The sequence below is a fragment of the Pongo pygmaeus genome, chromosome 21 (assembly GCF_028885625.2).
Source record: "Pongo pygmaeus isolate AG05252 chromosome 21, NHGRI_mPonPyg2-v2.0_pri, whole genome shotgun sequence".
Lineage (NCBI taxonomy): Eukaryota > Metazoa > Chordata > Mammalia > Primates > Hominidae > Pongo > Pongo pygmaeus.
The window spans coordinates 39,327,047-39,339,775 of record NC_072394.2 but is presented as its reverse complement, the minus strand read 5'-3'; the positions used below and the strand labels follow the sequence as shown (position 1 = coordinate 39,339,775).

The 12,729-nt window shown below is 43.9% G+C and overlaps 1 protein-coding gene across 2 annotated transcripts in view; it reads left to right on the top strand.

The window, feature by feature from the left end:
- SAMHD1 (SAM and HD domain containing deoxynucleoside triphosphate triphosphohydrolase 1) overlaps window positions 1-12,729 on the top strand; it is a 61,490-nt gene that overhangs the window by 44,828 nt on the left and 3,933 nt on the right. For both annotated transcript variants that reach the window (XM_054467757.2, XM_063659445.1), the window contains 4 exons: window positions 1,466-1,605; window positions 2,717-2,809; window positions 8,406-8,510; window positions 8,989-9,126. In XM_054467757.2, coding sequence (XP_054323732.1) covers window positions 1,466-1,605; window positions 2,717-2,809; window positions 8,406-8,510; window positions 8,989-9,126 — 476 coding nt within the window. The remainder of the gene's footprint in view (window positions 1-1,465; window positions 1,606-2,716; window positions 2,810-8,405; window positions 8,511-8,988; window positions 9,127-12,729) is intronic.

Below are 12,729 nucleotides of genomic sequence, written 5' to 3'. Positions count from 1 at the left end.
AAATACAAAAATTAGCTGGGCGTCGTGGCATGTACCTGTAGTCCCAGCTACTCAGGAGGCTGAGGCACGAGAATCACTTGAACCTGGGAGGCAGAGGTTGCAGTGAGCCAAGATCACGCCACTGCACTCCAGCCTGGGTGACAAAGCAAGACTCTGTCTCAAAAAAAAAAAAAAATTGCACAGAGATATATATACGGAGAAAGCGTGCAGAAAAACATTAACAATTGTTGAATTTAAGTGAAGGATATTTTATTTTGAAATTTTTCAAAATAAAAATTGGGAGAAAAAGAAAGGAAAAACGTTTCTTCTACTCTCATCATCGAATGGGACATTAAAAAATCATTGTTTTATTATTATAGAAATTTACAAAGCCATGTACCTGTCACTTAGCTTCAACAGTTATCAACACATGGCAGTTTTGCTTCATCTCCTCATCTACCCACTCTTGTCAAACACTGGACTATTTTGAAGCAGATCCTGGACATAATTTTGCTTGTAAATACTTCAGGACCGTTCTCTTTTTTTTATTTTTATTTTTTTAGATAGTGTCAGTCTGTCACCCAGGTGGGAGTGTAGTGGCGCCATCTCGGCTCACTGCAACCTCCACCTCCAGGGTTCAAGCGATTCTCCTGCCTCAGCCTCCTGAGTAGTTGGGACCACAGGCATGCACCGCCATGCCCAGCTAATTTTTGTATTTTTGGTAGAGGCATGGTTTTGCCATGTTGGCCAGGCTGGTCTCGAGCTCCTGACCTCAGGTGATCCACCTGCCTTGGCCTCCCAAATTGCTGGGATCACAGGTGTGAGCCACAGCGCCTAGCCACCATTCTTTTTTAAAGACAAAATAAAACATGTCAACAATAAATCCATACACCTTTATGTGCCCATCACCCAGCTCAGCAGTCATCAATTCCAATGCAGTCTTATTTCTCTCTATCCTTCCCCACTCTCTGGATTACCTGGAAGTAAATCCAAGACATTGACAGGAACTTTTTTTTTTTGAGACAGAGTCTCGCTCTTGTTGCCCAGGCTTGAGTGCAATGGCACAATCTTGGCTCACTGTAACCTCCACTTTCAGGGCTCAAGCAATTCTCCTGCCTCAGCCTCCTGAGTAGCTGGGATTACAGGTGCCCGCCACTACACCCAGCTAATTTTTTTGTATTGTTAGTAGAGACAGGGTTTCACCATGTTGGACAGGCTGGTCTTGAACTCCTTACCTCAAGTGATCCGCCCGCCTCGGCCTCTCAAAGTGCTGGGATTGCAGGCATGAGCCACTATGACTGGCAGACTGGAACAGTTTTAAAAGGTTTTTTCACTTAAGTCTTTTAAAAAATTTTCTCACATTGCTAAAATAATGTACCTACATTTGTGAACTGCCTGTTAAGATCATTTCAGTAGAATAGCACTATATAATTCTTTAACTCTGTGTTTTTATTTTAATATAACTGAAATGTCATCAAATTGGCAGATAACATTTTTCTGGAGATTTTATACTCTACTGATCCCAAATTGAAAGACGCACGAGAGATTTTAAAACAAATTGAATACCGTAATCTATTCAAGTATGTGGGTGAGACCCAGCCAACAGGACAAGTAAAGATTAAAAGGGTGAGTTATCAGGCATCTTTCCATTAGTGAAAGGTTATCTCTGTCCTCCAAGAGGAAACCACTAACCTATCGTGATACTATGACTCTGTACTAAGTGCTTTATATGTATTCTCATTTAATCTTCACAGCAGTGCAGGGGTCTTCGGCCTGTTTTACAGATAGAGAAACTGAGGCTTCACTGAGATTAAATAACTTGCTCATGAAAGCATATTTAGCCAGGATTCAAAAGCCAGGTCTAACTTAACTCCAAATCTTTGCTCTCATCCAGGAAGTGAGAGTGGGTCTCCAATTTTGGCTAGATTCAAGCATGAGAAAATGAATATAAGGGAAAGGAACCACAAAAGAAAGTGCCTGCATGAGCTTCATTGAGGCTGTGGTGACCTGTTGTAATGACTCGGTTCCTTCACAGGATATCAGTCTCTCAGATGGCACATACCTGTCTTCTTTAGCTCAAATATCTATTTTCACCTCCTACTTGTTGAAGAGTTTTCTCTTTGCCAGAAAGCCATAACACAAGTCATACTTATAACCACATCCTACCTCAATAATTTCTTGGGTTATACTTTACTTCCTCTTGTTGTACTAATAGGTTAATGTCACATTTTTTTTTTCAAAATGTGAATTTTGTTTGTTTGTTTGTTTTTAGACAGAGTCTCGCTCTGTCGCCCAGGTTAGAGTGCAGTGGCGCGATCTCAGCTCACTGCAACCTCCACCTCCCGGATTCAAGCAATTCTCCTGCCTCAGCCTCCCGAGTAGCTGGGATTACAGGCACCCGCCACCACGCCAAGCTAATTTTTGTATTTTTAGTAGAGACGGGGTTTCATCATGTTGGTCAGGCTGGTCTCGAACTCCCGACCTCATGATCCACCCACCTGGGCCTCCCAAAGTGCTGGGATTATAGACGTGAGCCACTGCGCCTGGCCACTTTTTACAATTTTTTACAAAAATTGCTCTATTTGTTTAACGAGTGACATTGGTAGGAGCTATATTTGTTAAGGATATCTCTAATCGTTTTTCTTAGTTAGGTGCCATTTTCATAAAGAGAACCTGTTTGTGGCTCGAAGACTTGATGAAAAATGGATTCTAACATGGGGAGTCTTGTGTTTTCCAGGAGGACTATGAATCTCTTCCAAAAGAGGTTGCCAATGCTAAACCCAAAGAATTGCTAGACGTGAAACTGAAGGCTGAAGATTTTATAGTGGATGTAAGTAATTAGCCCAGTAATAAACTGAGTGAATACTTTTTTAAAGATAAAGCACCCACCATTATAAAAGTAGTACATGTTCATTTTAACAAATTAGAAAAATACAGAAAGATAAAAGGAAGGAAGTCATCTGTGCCCTCACAAACAGAACCAATATTATTAACCACAAAAACATTTTATTCGTGATGTTTTGCCATTATTTTTAATAAAATTGTGGTCATGTGATTACATTTTCTATATTAATTAAAATTTTTTAATTACACAAGTAATACATTTTAATTTTTTTTATTGCCTGCATACAAACAGAGGAAAAAGTTGTGGGGCCAGGCACGGTGGCTCACGCCTGTAATCCCAAAACTTTGGGAGGCAGAGGTGGGTGGATCACCTGAGTCAGGAGTTCAAAACCAGCCTGGCCAACAGGGCAAAACCCCATTTCTAGTAAAAATACAAAACAATTAGCTGGGCTTGGTGGTTTGCGCCTGTAGTCCCAGCTACTCGGGAGGCTGAGGCAGGAGGATTGCTTGAACCCAGGAGGCAGAGGTTGCAGTGAGCCGAGATTGCACCACTGCACTCCAGCCTGGGCAGCAGAGTAAGACTGTCTCCAAAAAAAAAAAAGAGCTGGGCACGGTGGCTCATGCCTGTAATCCTAGCACTTTGGGAAGCTGAGGCGGGTCGATCACAAAGTCAGGAGATTGAGACCATCCTGGCCAACATGGTGAAACCCCCATCACTACTAAAAATACAAAAATTAGCTGGGTGTGGTGGTGTGTGCCTGTAGTCCCAGCTACTCAGGAGGCTGAGGCAGGAGAATCGCTTGAACCTGGGAGGCGGAGGTTGCAGTGAGCCGAGATCACTCCACTGCACTCCAGCCTGGGCAACAGAGCGAGACAGCACTGCACCTCAGGCCAATAGTCTCAGCAGATTACACCCTGGACCTTATCAACATTCAAAACTGCCCTACCTGTAAAATCACTAGTTTAAACATACTTTTCTCTGTCCACAAACCCCTTTCTTCCTCATCCACGTTTTCCTAGCTCATCAGGCCCTCTAGTTTATTGTGTCCTCACTTTCTTCGAGCTTGTCAGTGGCCTTCTATCTTCATTTCTCTCCACATGTAGGCCGAGCGCAGTGGCTCACGCCTATAATCCCAGCACTTTGGGAGGCCAAGGCAAGTGAATCACTTGAAATCAGGAGGTTGAGACCATCCTACCCAACACGGCGAAACCCCATCTCTACTAAAAATACAAAAAATCAGCCAGGCGTGGTGGCACACACCTGTAATCCCAGTTACTTGGGAAGCTGAGGCAGGAGAATTGCTTGAACCCAGAAGGCAGAGGTTGCAGTGAGCCGAGATCACATCACTGCATTCCAGCCTGGGCGACAGAGTGAGACTCCATCTCAAAAAAAAAAAGTATCTTAGGTAACGTGATACAGTAATTCACTCATTTTCTGCAGTTACCCTCAACTCTCTTTTCCTTCTTTGCATCTACCTAGCAGAAGGCCAAACAACCTAGATGAATCAAATCTAAACATCTCCACACCCATACCTGGACACATAAATGCTCCTGGATACTATCACTGTACAGGCATATCTATAAATTCCCGGTCACAAAACTAAGCTGGGCCTTCTGGCAGGCTTAGTGTGATTCTCCCAGTCTCTAATAATCATTTCAGTCCAGGCGCGGTGGCTCACGCCTGCAATCCCAGCACTTTGGGAGGCCGAGGCAGACAGATCACCTGAGGTCAGGAGTTCAAGACCAGCCTGGCTAACATGGCAAAACCCTGTCTCTACTAAAAATACAAAAATTAGCCAGGGATGGTGGTGGGTGCTGATAATCTCAGCTACTCAAGGAGGCTGAGGCAGGAGAATCACTTGAACCTGGGAGGCGGAGGTTGTAGTGAGCCAAGATCACGCCACTGCTCTCCAGCCTGGGCAACAGAGCAAGATCCTCATCTCAAAAAATACTACTACTAATAATCATCATCATCATTTCAAACTGTCCTCCCTCCTCTCAGAACTCCAACCATGCTTCCCACCTCCAGCTGTATTCATCCTCATGAGTAACCCAACCTTTGGCTCCTATTTCCAAGATAAACTATAGGCCATTAGGTAGCAACTCCTTAGACCTTTCTCACCAAAGAAACAAGCCTTCCTCCATCTGCCACTGTATTCTGTATTCCCATTCTTATAGTGGGGAAACAGCTTTGTTCTTGTCAAAGGCTTAGGGTAATTCTACTTGTGTTCTAGAGAAGTGTTGTCCCATAGAACTTTCTGCAGTGACAGAGATATTCTTGGTTAGTGATGTCCCTTTCCATAGCCACTAGTTGCATGCGGCTGTTGAGCACTTGACATGTGGTTGCTGTAACTGAATAACTTCATTTTTTATTGTATTTAGTGTTAATTATTTATTTATTTTTTAGAGACAAGGTCTCACTCTGTTGCCCAGGCTGGAGTGCAGTGATGTAATCACAGCTCATTATAACCTCAAACTCCTGGGCTCAAGCGATCCTCACACCTCAGCCTCCTGAGTAGCTAGGACTACAGACATGTGCCACCATGCCCAGCTAATTTTTAAGTTTTTTGTATAGATGGGGTCTCACCATGCTGCCCAGGCTGGTCTCAAACTCCTGGCCTCAAGCCATCTTGCTGCCTTAGCCTCCTGAAGTGCTGGGATTATAGGCATGAGCCACTGCACCCAGCCAATGTTAGTTTAAACTTTTGTTTATCTTGAGACAGGGTCTCTCTCTGTGCCCCAGGCTGAAGTGCAGTGGCATGATCATGGCTTGCTGCAGCAAAACCCCATCTGTACCAAAAACACAAAAATTATCCAGGTGTGGTGGTGCATGCCTGTAGTCCCAGCTACTCGGGAGGCTGAGGTGGGAAGATCACTTGAGCCCAGGAGGTGGAGGTTGCAGTGAGCTGAGATCGCACCACTGCACTCCAGCCTAGGCAACAGAGCAAGAGCCTATCTCAAGAAAATCATGAACACCACACTGCTCTTCCCCTCTCCTCTTTTTCAGGGTCAGACTCATCTTCCCTTACCTTTCTAAGGCACCAAATTCCTCTCCAGGCACTTCTTTCTTGCTGTCTTTTTTTTCCTTTATGTTTTTATTTTATGTATTTTTTAAATTGACAAATGATAACTGTCTATTTTCATGGGGTACATAGTGTATATAAATGTCTGATGATCAGATCAGGGTAGTTAGCATACCCATCATCTCAAACATTTATCATTTCTCTGTGTTGGGAATATTCAATATTTTCCTTCAAGCTATTTAAAACTATGTAATAGGCCGGGCACGGTGGCTCATGCCTGTAATTCCAGCACTTTGGGAGGCCGAGGCAGGCAGATCACAAGGTCAGGAGATTGAGACCATCCTGGCCAACATGGTGAAACCCTGTCTCTACTAAAATTAAAAAAAAAAAAAAAATTAGCCAGGCATGATGGCACACGCCTGTCATCCTAGCTACTTGGGAGGCTGAGGCAGGAAAATCGCTTGAACCCAGGAGGCGGAGGTTGCAGTGAGCCGAGATCAAGCCACTGCATTCTAGCCTGGCGACAGAGAGACTCCATATCAAAAAAACTATGTAATAGATTACTGTTAACTAGGCCGGCCACGGTGGCTCATGCCTGTAATCCCAGCACTTTGGGAGGCTGAGGCGGGTGGATCACTTGAGGCCAGAAGTTTGAGACCAGCCTGGTCAACATGGTGAAACCCCGTCTCTACTAAAAATACAAAAATTAGCTGGGTGTGGTGGTGCATACCTGTAATCCCAGCTACTTAGGAGGCTGAGGCAGGAGAACCACTTGAACCTAGGAGGCAGAGGTTGCAGTGTGCCGAGATTGTGCCACTGCAGTCCAGCCTGGGCAACAGAGCAAGGCTCTGTGTCAAAAAAAAGGAAATTACTGTTAACTATAGTTGTAGTCATCCTACAGTACTATAGAACCCTAGAACTTACTCCTCCTATCTAGCTGTAATTTTGTTTTCTTTAACATCTTGCCTCCTCTGAACAGCCAAATTTCTAAGAGTTGCCTTCTCTTACTTTTTTTTTTTTTTTTTTTGAGACGGAGTCTCACTGTGTTGCCCAGGTTGGAGTACAGTGGCACGATCTCTGCTCACTGCAACCTCCAGCTCCTGGGTTCAAGCGATTCTCCTGCCTCAGCCTCCTGAGTAGCCGGGACTACAGGTGCCTGCCACCACATCCGGCTAATTTTTGTATTTTTAGTTGAGATGGGGTTTCACCATATTGGCCAGGCTGGTCTTGATATCCTGACCTCGTGATCCGCTGGCTTCGGCCTCCCAAAGTGTTGGGATTACAGGCGTGAGCCATCGCGCCTCTTACATTTTTGTTTCTCATTTTCTCCTGAACCTTTTTTTCTGATGCCATCACTGTACTCTCTCCAGGATCACCAGTGACTTCAGAGTTGCTAAATCCAGGAGACAGTTTCAGTCCTCTCTGCCTCTGAGCTGTTTCCTCTGCCTGCAATTCTTTTTCTTCCCGCCTAAGCCTGTTTGTTTCTTGCTCACTTAGTAAAGTCACTTTCCCAGGAAAATGTTTTGGTCATTCTCCGGGCACCCTAGGCTACATCAGGTAACCTGTAAGAACATTTCAAAGCACCCTTTGCTTTTCAACTGTGGTTGAATACTTTTATAATTATTTGTTGAACTTCAATCTAGGGCTGCCTGGTTTGTGGGGGCTAGGATTTTCTTATTTATTTTTGGAGGCAGAGTCTCGCTCTGTTGCCTAGGCTGGAGTGCAGTGGCACGATCTCAATTCACTGCAACCTCCACCTGCCGGGTTCAAGCAATTCTTGTGCCTCAGCCTCCCAAGTAGCTTGGACCACAGGTGCATAACACCACGTCTGGCTAATTTTTTTTTTTTTTTTTTTTTAGTATTTTTGGTAGAGACAGGGTTTCACCATGTTGACCAGGGTGGTCTCGAACTCCTGGTCTCAAGTGAGCCACTGTGTCCAGCCTGGGATTTTATTTTAAAGTGTCCTTGTTGTACCTCTAGTGTCTATCTGTGTTTGTCACATAGCAGGGATTGAGTTTACACCACACTTAGATCAACCACACAAGTGCATTTCCCATTCTTCCCAGATTTCAATACCAAATCCCTAAGAGTGGTCACGAACCAGTTATTTTTATTCCACCATGAGTCACCTTATCAACATTCTTACTTCCGAATCCCTAGAAGGCTCTGTTCCATTTCTTTTTTTTTTTTTTTTTTTGAGTCAAAGTCTCTGTCGCCAGGCTGGAGTGCAGTGGTGTGATCTCGGCTCACTGCAACCTCCATCTCCCAGGTTCAAGCAATTCTCCTGCCTCAGTCTCCCAAGTAACTGGGGTTACAGGTGCATGCCACCACACCTGGCTAATTTTTGTACTTTTAGTAAAGGTGGGGTTTCACTATGTTGGCCAGGCTGGTCTCGAACTCCTGACCTCGTGATTCACCCGCCTTGGCCTCCCAAAGTGCTGGGATTATAGGCGTGAGCTACTGCGCCTGGCCTCTGTTCCATTTCTTGTTATGCTCCTACAGCCCTGAGTTCAGTTCTCCTGCTTGCTATATGATTACTTGTGAATTGCTTTTATTTAGGTTATCAACATGGATTATGGAATGCAAGAAAAGAATCCAATTGATCATGTTAGCTTCTATTGTAAGACTGCCCCCAACAGAGCAATCAGGATTACTAAAAACCAGGTAACTACTTAGGCAAAACAAATATACTATAGTGGCATGTAGCGAATCTTTATAGTAAATTAGCATTTTATATGCAATTAGGTTTTAAGGCATATCTTTACAATTAAAGTGGGCCTGGCACAGTAGCTCATACCTGTAATCCCAGTGTTTTGGGAGGCTGAAGCGGGAGGATCACTTGAGACGAAGAGCTTAAGATCAGCCTGGCCAACAAAGCGCGACCCCATCTCTACAAAAAATAAAAAACTTAGGCATGGTAGCTCATGCCTGTAGTTCCAACTACTTAGGAGGCTGAGGTGGGAGGATCACTTGCGCCTGGGAGGTCAAGGCTTCAGTGAGCTGTGATTGTGCCACTGCACTCCAGCCTGGGTGACAGGAGATCTTGTCTCAAAAAAAAAGGAATAGTTAGGAGCCTAGGGACCAGCTGATATCTCCAATGTGTGACTTCAAGGTGATAGTGAAATCTCTTCATTTTAAAAAGGTTTCACAACTTCTGCCAGAGAAATTTGCAGAGCAGCTGATTCGAGTATATTGTAAGAAGGTGGACAGAAAGAGTTTGTATGCCGCAAAACAACATTTTGTTCAGTGGTGTGCAGACAGAAATTTCACCAAGCCGCAGGTAGGTGGCCTGTTACTCACAAACTTTGCACAATTTTTTATTTTTAAGTAAAAACCAAAAGTAATTCTATCTGCTGAAAAGTTCCCATTTAAGTTATAGTCATTTGGTTATGGTTTTGAAAATAAGGTCTTTGACTTTCTTTCCTTTTAAAATGTCTGAATCTGTGTCAGCCAGTGATTTCTTCCTACAGGAGTTGGGAATGGATACGGTTTAGCATTATTGTCCTAATAATAAAAGATTAAAATGTGCACATGTAAATAATGCTTTCTAATGTTGTTCACCAGTGGCCCTGGAAGGTTATTCATAGTGTCTCCATCTTTCAGCGGTTACCAAAGCTGAGTAGTTAACTTGTTTAACATACAATTGATAATAGACTTCATGTTTCTAAACCTGGTTACTTCAGTATATTAGTTAACTATTTAAATTATCTAGAATGTGAGTAGAGGGAAGAGGAGCCAAGCCACAGTTGCCAACCCTGTAGAGAAGGTTGTTAAAATTGTCTCTTACTGACCCTACACATGGTAGGTGTCTGCACAGAGAATGTGGCCAGTTGGCATTTATTGAATGAATGAATGAATGAATGAATGAATGAATATAATTGGCAGGCAGGGCAACAGTGCTTTACTGCCTAGTCTAGAACTCTCCCTCACACCTCCCTGTGTGTCAAATGCTAAAGGGAACAAAGGATAGGGTGAGACATGAAAGCGTAGCTCAGGATGTCGGTGCTTTATCAAGTGCCACAAGGCATGATCCAGGTAAGATCTCTGAGGATTCAGAGAGTTGGGAGATCTCTGGGAGAAGCCTGGTGAAGGGGCAGGATCTGCTAGATCTAGAAGGCAGGGTTGTGTTTGGATGAGTAGCAGGGAGAATGAAGGGTATATTTGGCAGTGGGAGCAGCACAAAGGCATGAAGCTGGAATGAGCTGAGAGTGTTTAGGGGACCATGAGGATACCTGTCTGTCCAGGGTAGAAAATTCTTTTTTTTTTTAAATTAATTAATTCATTCATTTTTTTGAGATGGAGTCTTGCTTTGTCACCCAGGCTACAGTGCAGTGGCACAATCTTGGCTCACTGCAACCTCTGCCTCCCGGGTTCAAGCAATTCCCCTGCCTCAGCCTCCTGAGTAGCTGGGATTACAGGCATGTGCCACAATGCCTGGGTAAATTTTTGTATTTTAGTAGAGATGGGGTTTCATTATGTTGGCCAGGATGGTCTCGATCTCCTGACCTCGTGATCCGCCCACCTTGGCCCCACAAAGTGCTGGGATTACAGGTGTGAGCCACCATGCCCAGCCAGAAAATTCTTACTGTTAAGTGTGGAGAGGTTAAATGGGAAGAGTGGACTAGATTATTGAGAACCTTGGATAATTGGCTAGGAGATTTTTTTCTCTGTACAGTGGGGAGGGAATCATTGAGCATATACAAGAATTACCATGCACTGTATGATCTACTCGAATGTTTGTCATCTCCAACTAGAGTGACACCCGTGGGAATAAGAGTAGAATTGTCCCTTGGTATCTGTGGGGAACTGGTTCCAGGACCCCCACAGACCCCACAGATAGAAAAATCCACGGATAGGCCGGGCGCGGTGGCTCATGCCTGTAATCCCAGCACTTTGGGAGGCTGAGGTGGGCGGATCACGAGGTCAAGAGATCAAGACTATCCTGGCTAACACTGTGAAACCCCGTCTCTACTAAAAATACAAAAAATTAGCCGGGCGACTGCACTCCAGCCTGGGTGACAGAGCAAGATTCTGTCTCAAAAAAAAAAAAAAAAAAGAAAAGAAAAATCCATAGATGCTCAAGTCCCTTATATAAAATGGAATAGTGTTTGCATATGACCTATACATATCCTCCTTTATACTTTAAATATCTCTAGATTACTTATAAAACCTACTACAATGTAAATCTATGTAAATAGTTGTTAATACTGTATTGTTTAGGGAATCATGACAAGAAGAAACTCTGTACATGCTTAGTATAGACACAGCCATCCATTTTTCCCCCTTCATATTTTCTATCTACAGTTGGTTGAATCTGCCCATGGATGCAGAGGGCCAACTGTATGTCTATCCTAGGTACTGTGAAACTAAATCACTGAAAACTCTAGCTGCAGATAGACTGGAACTTGGAGAGGCTGGAAATAGAGAGTCAAGAGAGGCTATTAAAGTTTGGCTGTGTCGTGATAACTACTATAAATTTGGTACATTCACTCACGGAGTGAGTATTTTGCCATGCCCTGTGTTAGGTACCTGGAACAGTACCTAAGATAGACAGTTCCTAATAACCCATGGAACCCATTCAGGTTGGGGATAACAATCTAGTTGGGGATAATAATAATTATTATTAATTTTTCTCCATAAGTTAATAATTATAGGAGCATGGTAAGTACTTTGGGTGTAGGGTGAGTACACAGTCTTAGAGGAGGAAAAACAAGGAGGATTTAGCTGATCTTGGTTGGTCAGGAAAAGCTTATTTAAAGAAGGGCTTATAAACTGAGACCTGAAGCTTGAGTGAGGAGTTGTCTGGGTTAAGGGCTGGCAGCAGGAGGTGGTGGTAGGGGAGGGGTTGAGGCATAGACACCACAGGGTTGGGTCAGAAGATGAGAAAGAACACGATGCATTTCAGGAAGGAGCAGAGAGTGTGGAGGTGTCTAGGGCTTTATCAAAGTCCTGTCAGCCAAGAGCAGTAGGGAGCATTGACACTGAAGGGTTTTAAGCAGGAAAGTGACATATTTGTTTACATTTATAAAATTCACTAGAATTGAAAGTAGAATGAGTAGAAATAAAAAAGTTGGCTATGTGCTAGGCATGGTGGCTCACATCTATAATCCTAGCACTTTGGGAGGTTGAGATGGGAGGATTGCTTGAGCCTAGGAGTCTAAGGCTGCAATGAGCTATGATCACACCACTACACTCCAGCCTGGTTGATAGAGCAAGATGCTGTCTCAAAAAAAGAAAGAAAAAAAGAAAGCTAGGTAGAAATAGAGATGAGTTTAAAGACAAATAAATACTGTTGATTTTGAGATAGGCCTTTAAGTACAAGTATCATGGCAATAGAATGACTTTTTTTGTTTGTTTGTTTGTTTTGAGACAGAGTCTTGCTCTGTTGCCCAGGCTGGAGTGCAGTGGCACGATTTCAGCTCACTGCAACCTCCACCTCCCGGGTTGAAGCGATTCTCCTGCCTCAGCCTCCTGAGTAGCTGGGACTACAGGCACGTGCCACCATGCCCAGCTAATTTTTGTATTTTTAGTAGAGACGGGGTCTCACCATGTTGCTCAGGCTGGTCTTGAACTCCCGACCTCAAGTGATCCACCTGCTTTGGCCTCCCAAAGTGTTGGGATTACAAGCATGAACCACCACGCCTGGCCTAAATGATTGCCTTTACTGAGGTCAGGAGTTCGAGACCATCCTGGCCAACATAGTGAAACCCCATCTCTACTAAAAATACAAAAATTAGCCATGGTGATGCACACCTATAATCCCAGCTACTTGGGAGGCTGAGGCGGGAGAATCGCTTGAATCCTGGAGGTGGAGGTTGCAGTGAGCTAAAATTGTACCACTGCACTCCAGCATGGGTGACAGAGCAAAATTCCATCTCAAAAA